Source organism: Magallana gigas, chromosome 2 (genome assembly GCF_963853765.1).
Source record: "Magallana gigas chromosome 2, xbMagGiga1.1, whole genome shotgun sequence".
Classification (NCBI taxonomy): Eukaryota; Metazoa; Mollusca; class Bivalvia; order Ostreida; family Ostreidae; genus Magallana; species Magallana gigas.
The window spans coordinates 45,662,388-45,681,686 of NC_088854.1; the positions used below are offsets into that span (position 1 = coordinate 45,662,388).

At 33.7% G+C, this 19,299-nt stretch overlaps 3 protein-coding genes across 4 annotated transcripts; 1 reads left to right on the plus strand and 2 right to left on the minus strand.

The window, feature by feature from the left end:
• Nucleotides 1–1,787: 1,787 nt before the first annotated feature.
• Nucleotides 1,788–4,915, minus strand: LOC105342471 (replication protein A 14 kDa subunit). Its single transcript, XM_011449430.4, has 4 exons — nt 4,757–4,915; nt 4,388–4,462; nt 4,065–4,176; nt 1,788–2,185 (listed from the first exon to the last, which is right to left on the minus strand). Exons 1-4 carry the CDS (start codon nt 4,844–4,846, stop codon nt 2,106–2,108), a joined length of 357 nt encoding a protein of 118 aa, XP_011447732.2. The 5' UTR covers nt 4,847–4,915; the 3' UTR covers nt 1,788–2,105.
• On the plus strand, nt 2,394–12,393 carry LOC105342470 (uncharacterized). 2 transcript variants are annotated; one of them, XM_011449428.4, is made up of 8 exons: nt 2,394–2,478; nt 6,518–6,576; nt 9,029–9,272; nt 9,400–9,516; nt 10,024–10,666; nt 10,757–10,922; nt 11,049–11,437; nt 11,546–12,393. In XM_011449428.4, exons 1-8 carry the CDS (start codon nt 2,476–2,478, stop codon nt 12,157–12,159), a joined length of 2,235 nt encoding a protein of 744 aa, XP_011447730.3. In that variant the 5' UTR covers nt 2,394–2,475; the 3' UTR covers nt 12,160–12,393. The 2 variants fall into 2 exon arrangements, with proteins under 2 accessions (XP_011447730.3, XP_034301389.2); XM_034445498.2 differs by lacking the exon at nt 2,394–2,478 and having other exon boundaries at nt 6,325–6,576.
• A 1,845-nt stretch (nt 12,394–14,238) lies between these two features.
• Nucleotides 14,239–18,611, minus strand: LOC105342472 (ER membrane protein complex subunit 6). The gene is made up of 5 exons (XM_011449431.4): nt 18,484–18,611; nt 17,066–17,229; nt 15,603–15,695; nt 15,229–15,248; nt 14,239–14,352 (listed from the first exon to the last, which is right to left on the minus strand). The coding sequence occupies exons 1-5, from the start codon at nt 18,527–18,529 to the stop codon at nt 14,322–14,324; spliced, it is 354 nt and encodes a 117-aa protein (XP_011447733.2). The 5' UTR covers nt 18,530–18,611; the 3' UTR covers nt 14,239–14,321.
• Between the last annotated feature and the right edge of the window lie 688 nt (nt 18,612–19,299).

The following is a 19,299-nucleotide window of genomic DNA, read 5'->3' on the forward strand; positions in this document are numbered from 1 at the left end:
ATATAAAAAATTGAATTATCATTGAGTTGCCCCCCCCCCCCAATTTTTTGGGAGCATGTAAAAAATTAATATGAAAATAAGGAAATTTAAGGAAATTAGGATTGAAATTGAAGTTATATAGTATTTATATATTTCTAGCAAGTCTGATCCTTTTCTTTCCAAAACGATGCTATGTGCTTACATCATCTTTCAATGTGTGTGCAGAAAGGGCTGATAGACCAAAGGGGAGAAAATTCGGGGTCCTGCTTAGGGCAAGTCAATCTGCCATGATCTTAACACAGAAACACGATTAGTCGAAACTCCACATCCTTGACCTACATGTACAGGCAATCTTTTGGTAAAAACTAAATGTTATTAGATCAGAGGATAAAAGAACTCTGAATTTTACAGATGACACTGAATGAATTCAGAAGCAACATTGTTACAGTTTTGAAACAGAAAAACATCGAGTGAATTGTATTTCTTAACAATGTTTTAATCTTGATCAATGATTCAAATTGGTCACATTTCTAATATCATAAATAGTAAAATACGAGGGTTGTTCGGAAATTATTGAGACATTTTCTCTTATTCTTTAAGTAAAAAAGATAAACTCTTGAAATTTTACCAAAACGTAAATCAGTATAGAGTTTATCGATGTGAAAAATTTCTTGTTCATGGCATGAATAAATCATTCCTAGTAAGCTGACCAACGTGCCTTCGTCCTGTAACCCGGCGCAACCGCAAACTTTTCGCAACGTCATTTTAACGCTTCTTATTGCTCCCGTGTTTTAAACATCTTACAAATGAACTGAAATAAGAATTATTCTTTATTTCTCATCTTTTGTTTTAATTTCAAGATGTCATCATTTACATTTTCTCTCATTCTTGTTTTTTTTTTAGAGAAAAAATCGAGTTATTTTTACCCGAAAGTCTAATTACTGTGAATGTCTCCTGCAGTCATTTTTTTTTTTACATATTTTAGAACTGTTGACAACAGTTAGTGTGTCAAAAGTTGTTAATTAATCCCTTTGGCCTAACTCTAGTTAAACAATCAGTGAAAAAAATATGATGAACTGAAGTTCTATACCTTGTCTTGTCATCGTATAGTTTTTTACGCAATTGCGTGGCTTTAAAAGGTCTTCTTCTGAGATTTCCACCAGTTTAATGGTTTTCGTTGCGCCGCCGTGACGTCAAAATTCAATGTAAAGTCGTTGTCAGATTTTTATTGTTTGGTAAATATATGTGTACCATATCCGTATTTCAACTCGAACATCAGTGAAACTTAATCAACAGTTAGTCGCAAAGAATAGCAAAATGAACATATTTAATTTGATTTCTTTTATCATTAACTGTAATTCTACGGACACTTATAAAGTAGATGTTTAAGTTGTTTAATCTCCAAATTCATGGCTGCGCCGGGTACCCCGACCACCGACTTGTTTATCTACTGTCGTAAACAAAATATTAAATATTCTTTTAATATTACTCTGTTTTATTATTTGTTGGTGTTTCGTCAATGTCTATGCCAATTTTCACCAAAATTCGTCACTTAGAAAAGAAAATAATCGATTTGTCTCAATAATTTCCGAACAACCCTCGTAAACATATTCTGAGATAATAAACTGTCAAAGCATTAAAATTTATTAGAGATTAGTTAAACAACAATTATAGTTTATTTCCATTAAAGCTCTTGAAACATTAACACTGCAGTAATGACTTAAATCAAAATACAAAAGGTTTTTAAATGAAAACCCTAGTATAACAAATGTAATTTAAATGGATGTACAGGAAATACCGAAAAAAAATTTAATACTGCATGCAGATGGCTCATAATTTTACACAAACTCTCAGGGTTGTGTTGATTCTTTCCAAAAAGAAATTTCCAATTTCACTGTAAAACTAAGAATCATACTGTAAATAGATTTGTTTTACATATATGAAATACTAAAGATATCAAATGTTGGCATGCTAACATATAAACAATGTACTCCTTTTCCAAGGAAGTATGTGATAGCATTTCATAAATATGCACTGCTCCCAATATGTGGTCAATTCTACTCCATATTTTATTTGCACAGCGGTGTTGTCTTCTCTTCATTTACGGGAATTTATACCATGGTGCTTCATTGATCAGTCACGCCAACTTTGTAAAACTCGCTGAACCGTGAAGTCAGCTCAACAGCATCATTGTATAGACCTAAATCTACAAATAAACACAATTTGATTTTTTTTAAAATTTAATTTCTACTCTCAATGAATAGTTTGTTAATGATACAATATAAATAGGCATGTTGATGCAATACACTTAAAAAGGGCTCAAGTTTCGCACGAGATTTAGTGTCATCTCTGTTGCTATGGTGAATAAAATTGCTCTTGACTTATGCACAGTAAGTAAAATTGTCTAAGTGCAAATGAAAATTATATGTATAAAATACATATATACAAATTAAATAAAACACAAGTGCAGTTTGAGAGTAAGAGAAAACAGTCACCATGGTAAGTACTGTACAAGTAAAATTGCTTTATTTGCCACTGCTTTTTACTTAAAAATTCAAGGGCATGACAATTATTGAGGCATTTTTGAGCAAGAAAAGTTTCAGTTTTATTCACCATTTTTAATTTTAAGAATGCTTCATCATAGTTTTTCTAATGCTTAACTAGAACTGTCCTAATGGGACTAATACCCCCGCTAGGCTAATTTCAAATGGGACAAATAATTGAATTGAATAATAATTAAGGTTTGGAACACATAAAAAAAAAAATTCTAGAATTGTAAAAAAAAAAAAAATAGTTAACAAAGAAAAATCTAAATTGTCAGAATTTCACTGTAAATACATATCTATAACAGTAATACATTTACAAATGTATGTATTTGATGATATATTTTTTTAATTTAATTGATTTAAAGAAAAACCAACAAAATGACAAAAACCCCTCCCTTTGCAGTGAATAGAAATACCGGTAGCCAAGCAATGCTCTTCTGTTGATAAAACTTTCAATATCTTTCTTATAAGAGTCTTGACAGATGCAATTAGTTGTTTCAAATTTTCCTCACTTTCTCCTATGGCACAATTGAACTCCATATCAGAAAATTGATCCCATAGGACTATGATTTTCTTTGATGAGCTTGTTAAATTTAATAAACTCCCAAAACATTACCATAATTACCATACTATGTAAAAATATGTAAAAAAGAAAATTTAATATTACTAACAATTTTAAATTGCCAAAACACTACAATCATATCAGTAATTTTGAATTTCATTTAAATTAATGCCCAATAGGGTCACTTCATCAAATTACTTGACAAATAAATTTAAACAACCTCTAAAAATAGTTTAACTTCTTTATTAATAATTATATTATTTATTTCCTTATAATGATAGACCTTTTGGTTTACATGAAACAGTTTTAAAATAGCCCCAAAACCATCACCCATTTTACAGATTATCAATTTCCCCTAAACACATGCTCCATCTGAACCATGGCTCAGATAATGGCTCCCTTGGGACAAATGAATTCAGCCACACTTGTCTTTGATGTTCTCATTAGCTCCTAAGAATTTATCATTGACAAACAAAAACTTTGCATTGTCAGTTGATAGAATACTTAAAAAAAATAATTTTTTTTTTATTAATTAAGACATAAAGACAAAAAACTCCATCTGGATGTATTTATATAAATATATTTTAGAGTGTTTTCTATTAATTAATTAATAAAATCTGTAAGGATTACCTCCCTTACTTTTCAACATTAGTGTACAATATATAGAATAAGGAAAATGAAAAATGTCATAAAATCATTAAATCTTGTCTGATCTTAAAAAAAATTGCAGGTGCACATCTTCAGATGGTGTTCAACATATGTACAAATTTTCAAACTGTTCCATGCAGTAATAAAAAATTCTATAGGGGGGACAAAGTTGCGTCTACAGACAGACGGACAGACAGACAGACGGACAGACGGACAGGGTGAAACCAATATACCCCCCTAAACTTCGTTTGCGGGGGTATAATAATAATTTGATAGTTGTCAAGTTGTCAGTGAGTAAAGACCATGCCCCTTTAATAAAAAACTCTTACCAAAAGTATCACTGATCTCCTTAGGAAATGCAATGTAGCTCTGACAGTTGATGTTATTCTGTGCATCTACGTTTCCATGGACTTCAGTTAATCCTGATACATATTCTCCAAGCTAAAAAGGTTTTAAATGTGTGAATTGGTTTTCATATTCAAATCAATATTCATTTTTTCAATATTTTGTCATTTTTTAATTGAAATACAATAAAATTCACAATCGGATAAAAACAGACATCTAAAAATGGTAGGGTCGGGGCAATTTTGTAGGTTAGGCCGGGTTACCCTAAACACACAACCTTTTTTTTTTTAGGCCTAAGTATACTCACAGGTTCCTGCATGATTACTTTCACATCTTGGCCATCCCCTGTAGACAATGTGAAGGCTGTTCCATTGCTATCCACCTAAGCCATGAAAAAAAAATCATTCAATATTGTGTAACCCAATTAAGGCCCAAATTGTACAGGTTGATGAATGTGTGCCAGTAGTATTCAGTCAACTGGTCAAGTAACACAAAGCAATTCTCTCCGTACGGCAACAGATCTGCAACCTACTTCTTACCTTTTAAAATAAGAGGGGAGTCGGATTTAAAAAGAATGGCGAGGGCTACATTATTGCTACTGAAAGCTAGGTGGTACAATAAACTTATATAAAGTTAGCCAATACGAACAAATTAAATATTGGGTAGGTAAACTTACATCCTTGGCATTTCCTAGTAAACAAACAGTTCGGCCCTGGAAACTTGGCAACATTTTACCATTAACTCGAGGCTTCGAAAAATCTGACATCGTGAATGAAGTTGTTTTCGATGCTTCCAAAATTGCGGGAAATAAGTTTGATCTTAGTCTTTTAAACGCTTAAAATTGATTTCCGAACCCGAGCTTATTATTTTCCAATTGGGGGGGGGGGGGGGGGGGGGGGGTAATTTCATAAGATCCACGATGAACCCACCATTTAGTGAGTATAACCTGGCTTTTATGAGTTGGTGATTGAGGTAGAATTTTTGTTAGCTTAAATACCCGAAAACAGGTGCTTGCAGGGATGGAGAGGTCCGACACCCTCCCCCCTTTGGGTCTTTACACCTTTTCAAATACATGTATATCCTTCATGTAAGACTTATTTCTGATTTTATCTAAGAATTTGATATTTATGAAAAATAAAAAGGGAGTAATAACCCGGGGGTCAATACCATGGGGGTTGGGGTGGGTCGGTCATGATCATGTCCCGAAGACCTCAATCTAATTAGATACATGTAGCAAGCACATTTGCCAATAAAATGGGATTAAAAAGCGATGGAGCACAAATTTATCATTTTATACTTTATTTTAAAAAAAAAAACGAGAGTATTTTGTTATTGTTGCGTGAATTTGAGATGAACATATTAGTGTCGTATTTTTGTTTTAATTCATTTGACTGATTGAAAAGGTATTATGATTTAGACATGATGAAGATATCGATTGATATGTTATTAACACAATATTTACTGTGTAGATATACTTATTTTAAAAATATCATGTCTTCCTTTTTATGCACATAACGGTATCTAAATAAGTTCAACGTGTTCAAGTTCAGTGCGTAATATACAAATAATTAATTCCCTTAGTTATTGTTTTTCCGCGTTTATTCTTAAACTGTTGAAAAGACATAATACTTCAAAAACAGCTGTAATCTGTAATAAATTCTATAGTTGTATATTAGAAGCTTTAATAACAGCCCTACCATGGCGAAAAAACGACTGATTTGTAACACAGATTTGCATGTATTGGTAAATATCATGTATCGAAAATTAATTATTAACAATTCAAAGGGATTCATTAAATACAGAAATGGGCAATCAAAAAGTTTTCTGGTAACCTGTATTAATATAAATATATTTCCTGAATCTTTGTGAACTAATGAAATACACGTAGATAGATGATGAAAACAAAGTAAAAAGGAGTAATGCACATTACGTAATATGTAAATGTAAACATGTATACAGGCATGTGCAGTACAACACATAAAGAGATCGGTGAATTCCCAAGAAACCATGGTACATATGTAAGAATTGTTGATTGTCTTATTTAAAACAACCTCATAATTGAAAGACATTTTAAAACATTGCGTGCGTAGACGGCCAACGGACACTATGTGCATTTTCTAATTAATCACCATTTTTAGAAACCATATTTATAGGATAGTACAGGTGACTGTGAGGATAATTAATCTAAATTTATGTACACAACAATTTGAGCTTCCTCGTCACTTTTCAGTAATACAAAGACTAGGACTCTGATATGTTTACGTTCAGTGCAGAGAGTCAACATATATACCTACATATCCTTGACATTTAAAGCGCGTCACATTAGGTAGGGCAGGCAAAAAAAAACTAACCTCGACTCTTTCGATCTTGTATTATCACTGTGAAAATGAGGGAAGTAGGTCTGTACGTTCTTTTTCTTGTTTTGGGACATATCCAGGCCGAGCAGAATGATTCTTGTCGATTTAGGACGCTTGCCCCGTCACACAATCAAAGCAGGTAAGTGACCTAGCTTTATGTTTCATAAAAAATATATTTTTTTTTAAATTGCGAATATTAATGTGCATATGAAATGTTGTATTGCATCCTTGTTTATGCAAAGTTTATTTTCAAAAAGATTGTGCGTTCATTTAAGTGATAAACTTGCGATCCCGAACTTTTCCAGGTTTTTTTTTCAACCTCAATTTGCGTCCTTTCCGTTGTGATCCCAAACTTTCGTGTTAAATGCGAAATTCGACTTTTGATTTATAGACAAGATTTAAAAACCTCAACACCTGAAGAACGAAACAAACAACAGAACGAAAATAACACCTATTCAAAAGAACCCAAAAAAGGAAAACTCGAAAAAATTCAACCCCATCATTTCAATTGTCATGAAGGCAGGTGCCTCCTTAAACCCCATGTATTTATACAAAGTTTCACGCAAAGGAGTTATTATATAATTATCAAAACAATTTGAGACTTCCCCACCTTCTTTTGTCAATATACACTTCATTTATATGTTAGACGCCCAGCTAGATCAGGACTTGACAGATGTTTGTTAAAAATGGCCATCAGGTCTGCAACGAAAAGATTGCTAGTTCGAATCCTAAGCACACAGCAGTTTGTAACATACTGGTGCGGCTTCTTAAAACGACGAACCGACGAAACGACAAGATCTTGTTCAAACACAAGGTTCAAATCTGATTAAAATCAGCTGTTTGATACACGCTACCGCTCTCTACTAGCTAGAGGACATCAAGAGTCGGCCCTCTACTGGTATTATTCTAGCCTAATTTGAAGTACCGGTATTGTACATATTCATGAATACAGAAACTGTGTCAGTAAACTTTTCGAGGATTGCTTTTTAATCTACTGAATATATTTACTTGGAGCTGATTGTGATTTACGTGTGAAATCGAGGTCTGATGTTGATGGAACTTGATGATCAGAATGTTTCACCAGCTAGACCACACATTCATGTGCATCGATGTATAATTAGTCACGTCTATTTATGTAGATGTCCTTTACTAGAATACTTGAAATTGTTGGTCAGGTCTTGACCAGAGTTAATGGATGAATAAGCAGGCCTGTTTACCTGTACATTTACATTCAGACACACTCATCACGGGAAAGAAATCCGAATTTTATTGCTGATACATGTAATACTCAAAAAGCTTCGTTCACTGATAAAAACATAAAAAATAACTTTTCTTTACTTTCTGCATCGACTTTGCGGGGATGGCATGATCATGTCTTTTAAAGAATATGAACGAATAAGCAATACCTGAGGTATAGCCAACAACAACAACAACAAAAACTCGTACATGGAAAGGAGAATTGAAAGACAAGAGGGAAAGATTTTGGTCATTGGTGCAGCATATGCCATACCTGTTCAAGAAATAAGCATCCGTTTATTTGGACTCAAAATGACACATACTGTATACAGGATTATTTTCGCCCTTCTTCACTTACAGTTTCGCCCCGTCTTAAATTCGCCGAGACAAAGTTGTGTTTAAAGAGAGATAATTTGAAATATTGGAATTCGCCAAGTCTTAAATTCGCCCACTGACAACATGGGTGAAAATAAAACGGGGGCGAATATTTCCCTGTAGACAGTACCGATAACTTGCAGGACAGACTATAGATGTATTCCGATACCTTACCAGATTAACCTAATAACCGTTACGAACATAACACATATCACTGTTTATATATGTTTGTATGCCTTGTGTATACGCACTTTCGTGCATAAATGTATTTCTATCATATCATTTTACTCTATACAATACATTGAACTTTTGTCGTGTCTTTCAATACTTTCCACTAAGAAGTACATAGATTTACATAAAAATGTTAAAATGGTGAAAAATAAATTGTGGTTATTTAAATTCACCGACACCGAAATAAATTGATTAAGCACATGTTTTAATTAATTCAAAATAAAATTAAATAATTTATTGAATGCAAAATGTGCCAAGAGTAAAAAGTCGAAGTGAACGAGTTAAAATTATGCAATAGATCCTGCAATAAGTCTTGATATTAAAACAAGTTGTAGACCCCTGAACTAAAGCTGTAATAAGGTTGTTAAAATGTCATTTTTACACACATGCTATTTCAATTAATGATGACTCACTTTCCCATATTAATGTCGTTTCCGCACTTTTAGCTTATAACAGTTACGTTACTTGTCCTAAATATTAACAATAAAACACCAAAAACAACAGTTGTTATGCAGAAAGCCACTCAAATTAAATATACCGAATACAACTTCTGGCAAAACAAAGCGTTTGCAACTGCGACAAACAAGCAGAAGGCAAACTGCAAACAACTTTTAACTTAATAAGCAGCTGATTCAGATGAACAATTTTATGGAAATCTATTAATATTTACATGAACATGTTATACTAGAAGAAAGATGAAAATCAAAATGACTTTTTATGTAATTTTCACATGCATATTTCCTCCTCAGCATTTCGCCTATTCTGGAGAAACATGAGTCTGCCCTTCTGATGATCCTAGGCTTCGCCGGGTTTTCCATTCTTTTGGCGATCATACACAATTCTATCAGGAAATACATCTACAAAGACGCCCATAGCTTGGACACGGTGTTTGACGCTGGCGGGAAAGTCACGCTCAGTTTGACGGCAGTCACCGTGACGTCACAACTATTATGGCCGGCAGATTTCCTACAGATTACCACTATTACTATTACTGTAATAAAATAGATAGAACAATCTAAGTAAAGAACCTCAAGTTTTTCTTCAAATAAGGAATTGAAAATAAGAATTTATTGCTTGGGATTAAGTTTACATTCTTATACGGGCATATTTTTTTTTTCAGAGTGGCATAGGAGGGTGTCTATTCTTTGTCCTAGGAATCGTTCTCGATATTCTTCTGTTTCCAATATTGTCTGTTGAACTGAAAACCAAGGCCCCTGGTGCAAAGACATTTCTTCAGGTAAAATTGACGATGACTCGACGATCGTTTCCATCTTTTGACTACATTGTACATGTATATTAATCTCCTTTTAAAGAACAGGTACATCTTATGTGTAATTGTTTTGATTTCCTATCAAATCTCCTGAATTAAAGCAAATGCAATGAAAACAGTCCGCTTGTGTTCGCATGAGGAAAAATGATGAATCAGCAAATTCTCGAAGCTAATAACCTTTTAAAATTTTTATCCTTCGTCAAACTCACTAATTGGTGTTTTATACTTGAATAATATTATATTACTTTCACAACCTGATGCGTCATACTTGAATGATGATACAAAAATGAAAACATTATTTTTAACCAATATTTTTATAAACAACGAAGTCATATGTAAAGGTACGCCTCATGGAACACTGTGTGATGTGGGGAAATCATGGGTTGAAATGTTATAACCTAATTTATTTGTTATTTAGACAGTGTATAACCCCCCCCCCCCCCAAACCAATAATTTCAAATATTTTTTTTTCAGATAATCTATACGAGATATGGAAAACCAGCACATGTTGTCTTCTGCTGTATCGCTCTTTTCGCCAACATCGTTACAATCACAGCCCTTCTGGTGGCGGGAAAGTCGGCCATTAGTGTCCTCACAAAGGACGCATCAGACGAGTTCATTGCGTTTGTCTTGGCGGTACTGTTTGGGTCTTACTGTTTTCTTGGGGGTCTGGGAACAACTTTTTACATTTCGTACTTTAACACCGCCATCACTTTTGTGGGATTGATCGCCATTGTAGTTAGCATTGCATACACTGATAACATAAATGAGAGCATGTCCAAATATGTGTCTATAGACGCCATGTATGACGCTATGTCCTGTATAAAATCAACCGAAGGGAACTACGAGGATTCTTTGCTGACCTTTCGGACAAGATCTGGTGCTATATACGGGTTATCTCTTTTCTTCATGGCGACCTCACTCAGCTTTATTGACCAAGCTAACTGGCAGAGTAGAATTGCTGCCAAACCCGTTCAAGGTGTAATCGGTTTCTTTATAGCAGCCATCATGTTCTTTTGTCTCCCAGCAACCATTGCACTTCCGGCAACACTGACGTATGCTTCGATGGCGTATGAGAATGGAACGCATCTTCTGTCCCAAAATGAAATTGTGAATGGTAAACAGATACAATGGCATGTAAACTTACCCTGAAAATTAAAACTTTGCAATTTAATGTAATTTACTATGCCATTTGGTGATTACACAGGTTTCATTACACCATTTGTGTTGGAGAAAATCATGGAGTCAACTGGGGCCTATCTTCTTATCACCTCCATAACAATGGCCCTCATGTCAACAGGATCTGGAGAAGTAATGGCGGTGTCATCCATCATAGTATATGATATATATAGAGTCTATATAAACCCTTTCAGGTATTTAGCTTCACTTTTTGGTGGGAATGGGGGTATGGAGAAACTGTTTATGTTGCATATGTGATCTTTGCTGTGGGTGGATTTGTGAGTTATTGTAATAGTAAAATGAATTTTCTGTCCTTGAAGGCGTTTGCTCACACCTACTTCATGTATTTTGTGTGGACTTCAAAAGGTTTGTGGAAAACACGAAGTTTGCAGTTGCCCTACATCAGCTGAGTGCATTGACTGTTCAAAGGATCTGAAGAGAAAAAGTAAAACAAGAGACTTTGCCGTGCAATATACGTGCCCAGTTCATGGGGACTACCGCCATTATGAAGACCTTCTGATGCATCACAAAAGCTGGTGCATTGTATGGGTCACCATTTCGGTGATTCCATATGCATTAGTTGTATATGCCAGCAATATCAACTTAACATGGGTCATATTCTTCATGCAAGGAACTATCAGCCCATTTGCAATACCACTTCTGTTAGCGATCATTTGGTCCCGTTGCACTTCGCCTGGCGTTATTACAGGTATATGATTCGTATGTATGTTTGGTTACTCTCCTGCATTACTACTAGTAAATACAATTTGAGGGTGGTACGTACATGTATAATGTAAAAGAATGGTTTACATTGCAGGCTGTGTGGTGGGACTAATAGGTTGCGTAGCGGCTAACTTTGTCGTGACAGAAGTCGTATATGAAGGCGGACTATCCAATTTCTTCATCAACACAATTCAAGACTACAGTCTCCTTGCAGGGTGCGTAGCTGGAATATCCCTCAGCAGTGTGTGTACGATAGTGACGTCATTACTCACAAACAAAATCAAAACTGAGGAGGATGTTGCTCGCGAATGGGATAAGACGATCTCGATCAACAATCCTCTAAATCCATGGCAACGCCTCTACGAAGAAGAGCTAGCTCAATTTCCCCCTGGTACGAAGCCCACGGCTGCCATCATGGGTCAGATATTCCGTTCTGCTCGGAATGTGGCAGTGTATGGCGGACTGAGTTTCGTCTTCCTTTTCCTGGTGGTTGTTCCCGCTGTAGTGTTGTCGTTTGGTGTTTTAACCCGGGAACAGTTCTCGTCCTATCTGACTTTTAGTTATGTCATCTGTTTCCTTGCGGCAGTGTTTGTGGTCATTGCTCCTCCGACCGAAGAAATGTACCAGATTGTCAAAACTTGGAAAAGCTCCAGAAACACTGAAATCCAAAAAGAAAAGGTCCCTAAAACTGAACTTAGTAGACTCTAACTTAGCATGAGATCACAATAGGTTTTTATTATTGTTGTTTTAGCTCAACGGAGCTATTTCCTTATTATTCTTATGACCATATATATGAATGATACCGGTTTATATACTGCAACTTTATACTAATCGATGTATCGATGCTTTTATTCATCTATCCAGGTTAATTTCACTTCAATGCTGCTTTACTGACTCCAGACGAGAAATCGTAAATAAAATATATATATATGTTGCCATGTAGTTATGCCTCTTATTATACGTTCATGTTAAATACTGAAATCTGATTGGTTTAGACGCAGTTGATAATCCGTTCTATTACCCTCAGCGTTAGCAACACACTTAGCAACGGGTAACACAACGAATTGTTACATGCGCATAAATTATGCGAGTACGGTTCGCCGTAGAATTCACGTCATTTCTATATAAAAGCAATATAAAAATTCTCTAAAATTAAGACATTCAGTATAATAAAATAAATAGTGCCTGTTTGAGATGATAACAGTTGAAATTGACACCCCTCGAAAACCATTGTGAACCTCCGCTTCGCTTCGGTTGACAATGGTTTCCTCGGGGTGTCAATTTCAACTGTTACCCTCCCAAACAGGCACTATTTATTTACTGTTACGTTCGAGAACAACACTGAGGGCGCGTTTGTAAAATTCAGAAGGAACTACAATTTTATCAAATACTTCTAAATCATCAGATTTAAATAACTTTGCAACAAAGTCCCACTATAATACTTTCATGTTACATTATGGTGTTAACAGTATACTTGGATAAAAGAGTCTTTGGTTGCGTTGAACAGGGTACAATATAGTAAGCATACACAATATTGAAATTAAATCTGTGATGCTTCCATGATCAGTACTTCAATTTCCTTAACCAGTACTTATTTTCTTCTTTATTTCATAAGTCGCTCATTACGCGAGATCTGATTGGTTAACAAGCCGGGTGTAAACTTCCGTACCACCTATCTGCTAAAGCCGGGGGTAAATAAAATGTGACGTCACAGTGCAATTCTTGTTTACAAGTGCACCTATAGATCTTAACGCAAAAAATGTAACGTCCAATAAAGTAAATAAATAATTTGTCAAAATCCCTCTTTCTTAATATTTTAGTGGTATGAATAAGGTGGGGGGGGGGGGGGGTTAAATGTGTAGGGTTACCTTTCTAAATATGAATACAAGAAAGAGGTATATTGCCTAAAATTCAAAATAGAGCTATTTTTGTGAGTAATGTGGGCTTAGAACGCATTGTAAAGAAAATTAATATTAGTATAATTCAATCTCTATCAGTCCTCTGTTTGCGTCGTTAACTCTAAGATCACTTTAACATTATGTGCCTGCACTTATAATTCCAGAAAGAATTTTCATTCAGAAACTAAATAAGCCGGCAAGTACGATGCATGAATAATTCATTTAATAAAATAAAACTAGTTATAGTCTAGAGTACATTCAAAATATGCCTACAGGAGACTCTGTTCAAAATAGTGATAAATAGTCTTATTTGATTTTAATCAATTACTTCTAAATTAATTCTAAAAACTTTTTTTGCTTTTCCGATTTTCATTCCCAACAGTATGAACATTTTAAATTTCAGTTTTTTCCCAAGCTTTTGCATGTCTCATTTTCCAAGAAAGCCTCTCTTCTTTTTTTCTTTTTTTTTTGAAAGGGAATGTTGACATAATTATTTCACAAAATTTATATTTTTTATCAACAACATGTCGAATAAGAATAAGGAATGCTCGCCAGATATCATTAGTGTATCTAAACAATGATTTGACATACGAAGAGGAAGTATAGTCTGCGTAGGAATCTATAATCATCTATCAATGGCCGCATGTCATATTGCGTAGCGCATCAGGAAATGCATTTTTAAATATAAATTATATTCTAAACACCTCACAAAGGTAACGTCTTAGCTAGTCAAATTAAGGTGCGACCCTCATCTAATAATAATTAACGAATTCGACTCGTGTAGCTGACGTGTACGTAATTCTATTATTTACACGCACGATTTCAAATCTCTGATAACCGATCTCGTGTATGTTGTATAATCAAAATTTAAAAAAAAATTAATAACACAAAACTTTTTTGTTGTTTTTATCTTTATATATACAAATGTACACAACGAGGAGATTGCACCAGCCCAGGTGTAGAGAGGAAACGTCAATACACATGAACCATACCGTACAGAAATCTGATTAACAGTCAAGTATAAATAAATATGTAATACATGTATAATGTCATACGTTCAGAACTTATCAGCCCCAGGTCGCGACGTCTCCATAGCCTTACCTATGTAAACAGAATTCTAAAAACTTTCCAAAATTTACAATGTACTTCAAAATATAAATAATTTCGTAGAAATTGTCATTATTATAAACTCCTCCTGGCGGTATGAATATATTAACGATTATGTAAATTCATGAAAAACAGGTTCATGTTGGAGTTTTTTTTTTTGGTCGATAGAATTTATATAAATATATTTAACACCGCTGTGTTTTCATATCTACAAATTTGTTTTAGAGCTTGATGACATTAAAAAATGCTTTGAACACAATTACTTGCGATTTTGTTTATAAGTGAAGGAAATGGTTTTATTCAACCTTTCAGTCCAATTTTAAAACTGAATTCCCACAGTAGATTTTCAATTTGTTTATTTTGTTACATATTGTATCCTCTATTAACTAATCCAAGCAAAGCATCAGTTTTCTTTGCTGAGAATACAACGAAAACTCAGTAGATTAATAATGTTGTGGTTTGTGGTCAAATTAATTTGTGTATAATGAGAGATTTTTAATTTTTTTTTCATAAAAAATAAAATTGCAGTAAATTTTCTTCATAATTAATTCCTCGTCTTTAGTAATGGGAAGGTGATTGTAGGTTAACATGCCCATGGGTGCTTTAAATTGATGAATTTAATAACACACTCTTACCTAAATGGAGAAAGCTTTCAGGTAATTCCAGGCAATTGCAGTTATATGAAATCTCAAAATCTCAATCTCTCTCTCTCTCTCTCTCTCTCTCTCTCTCTCTCTCTCTCTCTCTCTCTCTCTCTCTCCAGAAAGGATACGTCCATGCTAAAATATATGTCTGTATCAACTGTTAAGGAAACTTAATACAACAATGTTCCTTTCATATTCTTACTATTCCTATAACATTTTGAGTTAGAGTAGGCTTGTTCCTGATAAAAATTTTAAACTAAGCATGAAAATGAAAATAAGATACATTTGAGCTCATAAAACAAAAGTATGACACGTTACAAAACATGTTGGTCCATTTTGCAGACTTTGATTAGAGCAATTAATTTCTTGAATTCTGAACACTGATAAAAAATTTCATTTTTTTTTTAATAATAAATTGCGTTTTGTATAAGCAAATACGAAATGAATAATGTTATTTTATCATAATCAACAAACCATAAAACAAGCTAAATGAAAAGGATACAAATAGCCCACCAAATAAACCGCTCAGAAAAATTTGTCTTCTGTTGATGAAATATTTGTTCCAAGAAGCTCCAGCTTTTAGAAGCAGCATAATCTAGAATGACAATAAAATGTATGAAATTATATAAAAAATTGTTGATCAAAAGCTTTCAACAGTCAAATATGTTAATCCCACCATGATTGTCAAGATAGGGAAGTGTTGAATTTAGAATGGTTTCAGAATGTATAAAAATGCAATATTTATTAAAGTATCAAAAATGACAAATGATCTGTACGGTAGTTATTTAGACATTTTTAAATAGCATTTTATACACAAAAAAAAAGCTTATATGCAATTCCTGAAACATTATTCTCTCTTGCTTCCAAAATATGAATCAATTTTGCATCCTCTAACTGATTTTGCGTTCTAGGCCAAGAGCCATCTATCGTGTCAAATATACCAATAATAGGCTCATTATGTGTTTGATTCAAAAAATCTAATTCATACCATTACTACGGAAATCGGGTTACTTTAAAAAAATGGCATCTGCATTTAGTCACTATCTCTTTTTAATTTCAGTTTTAGTTTTGCAGCTTACAGGTCCTTCTAATTATATGCATCTATTTACCATGCATATCTTGCCTTTATATAAAATCATTCCATCAGTTTATCCAGCTGGTGGGTATGCTTTGATTTAAGCCAACATTATTTGTACCTTCTTAATAATAAGCACTAGTTCCTTTAAAAGCCTTTAAAAGCTTTACTTTAGCGTGCACTACTGCACATTAGTTCAAAGCTTCTTGTGGATGATGGACACTAAATCAAAGCAAAGCAAATACATAAGCAAGATAATTTGCAATATCATCACTGGTACAAGATGAGAAATAAAGATTTGATTTCAATAAATAATATGAATTATTTTCAAGCTCAAAACTGAAGAAGAGCAAAATACATTGATATCCCTATTCAAACCAAAACAAGTCAATAAAGTTGGGGCTGAGTTTCCAATCATGAAAAATAAAGAACTGTCCTGAGATTTGGTGAGGAGTAAGTCCTAACATTAACTCATTGATTGGTACTTGTCAATGTACTAGGTTTATTGCCCCTAAACGCTCCACAATTTCAATCTTTAGTAATTTAAATGAAAATAAATAGGTATGCAAACCAGGTAAGTTAAAACAGTGCTTTATTCAGAAGATACCCCTTGTTTAAAATATGTCTTATCAAATTACATGTATAACATGGGAATAAAAATGCATCAATATCAAGAAACTTATAATCTAAGAAGGAAAGTAGTCTAGATCCAACTATGTATGTTTCAAACAAATTTTGTGTTTTGTCATAAACAAATCAAACTGTCCTGTCTCTGTTTGAACCAAAATATCTGTGTTCGACCCAATGGTTACACATTAAATACATATCAAATTATCATATGAAATATATATACATGTAGTATATTTCATAAAATCTGGAAATATACTAACAGACAACAAAAAGGCTGTAATAAAGTAGAACAAGAATCCTTGTAGTCCTGTTAATCCTAAAATCCCTGCAGCACAACCAGAGAGGGCAGACATTGAAGTTCGGCAGTATTCCAAGACTGAGGCGTTCTGTCGGAGAGACATCTCACTGAACGTCGCTGATGCCTCTGTAAAATGATTTTAACATGGTATTAAGGCAAATAAAGTTTCAAAGTAAAAGATACAATTGGCATGGTATATGTAGTTTTTATAGTGCAAAGCACTGCGAGCTCTACTGTCAATGCTTGTGCAAAGAGAAAATTCAAACTACTGCTCCCTTTGATGTACTGAATATTCTGTCGTCTGAATTGTACCTACAATTCCGTGTAAATTGCATATGGCTATCAATTTCACATTCTTCTGAGAACAGGTAAAAATGTATTTTGATAACATAATACATTTAATAGGTAAATAAAACATATTGTTGCTCGTAGGGAATTCTAAAGATTTTTTTTCTAAAGACAGGCAACAATAACCTGAACTGCCAACATGAACACTGATGTCACAATCACTTTTTAGAACTGAGATAAAATTATGCATTGAAATGAATCGCACAAGAGGTGCAAGTAATAATTAACAGGGTTGTGGATAATCACTCATCCACTCGCCAATGTGATATGAATGAAAATTCATTTGGAGATAAGAAATTCAGAATTTGGTCATCCACACAGCCAGTTGTTTTCTCCAGAATATGGTTATATTTGGTTCGTATTTTATTATTTTTTAGAGTCAATACTTTACAGTCTTGTGTATAATATGAATCTTTTTTCAGCCATAAAAATGGGGGGGGGGGTGCTTTTTTATGAAAACATGTAGCAACAAAATGTTACCACATTTTTCAGTGCGTGTTTCTGAATGCCAAGCATGACTGCCGATATCACATGTTATGAGAGTTGTATAAGCTAACAATGTACACTAAACATAAAAAAATACCTTATAATTAATATTTTATTTCCATGTCCATGTACATGTACTAGAATACCATTCCTCATTTTTCGTTGCAGAAATTTGTAAAAGTAGGGGCCCTAAGGTTTCTATTCTTAACCACAACCCTGATTAAGCAGGTTCTCCTTATTAAATCTTGGTAATCATTGGTAATGCTTATACAAATATACTAATACAAGCTGGAGCGTAAACATTGTTAATAATTCTTTATCTATTTAGTATATTGAGCTATTTTTTTAACTTATCATTAGTATTACACATTATGGTAATTATCATTTGACATTTCGAATTTCCTCGACAACAACTTACTAAGGGTATTGTAACGAAATAACGACAGGTTTAAACGACCGTTTAATAAAACATGGTCAGTTTGTGTAAGTATTTTAAATCTTTCGCTAACAAATGGGTACGAAATCATCTTTTTCTATTGACTTTACCTCGAGTTTTCTTTTTCCCCGTTTTCACAGCTACTCCGGACGCCATGTTTTTTCAGAAGTAGATTGGAATAAGAATGGTGGGATAATATAATTCCGGAAATATTATACACCTAAAATAAAATAAATTCAGGGTTCACGAAGCTGAAAATAAAATAGAGAATGTTAATTTTTTGATAAAAAAAGATATTGTATACAGAAAATGGTGGTTAAAACATCGTGAAAATTCTTGCAAGAATGAATTAAAGGGTAAAGGTGAGCAGTTTTCAACATTTCAAACGATTTATATTAATAGAGGCTATATGTTATTCTGAGAGAAGTGTACAGGCATATCCTACATCCAGTGGCTGTACGTTATGCCTGTTCACTTCTCAAAAGAGAATAAGAGACATTGTAAATGTGATAAGGATTGCTATAGTATTCAGATCTGACTCGTCCCTGGTTCTGAAAATATGGAAATAAGCTCTCCATTATTTTAATTCTTATCGGCATTTGATAACGTTATATGCATTCATAATGAATTTGAAAGGAAAGCATTTTAATTAAAATTATTTTGTTGTTATTGTTGTTGAGAAAACCTGTAAACAAATTTAAATTGTGTTGCCATACACTGTACAATTTTAGGGGGGGGGGGTCCGAGGAATATTCATATATTTATGTTTGCCGAGGGGGGGGGGGGGTGTTCCAAGGCATATTTTCGATAATTTTTCTATCTAAGTTTTAAAAATTTAAATTTTTCAGGGCGGGGGAGGGGGCTAGATTCGTGCACGCTATGGTAAACTTAGAAACGGACCTTTATTTAGCTCCCGACTTATATAA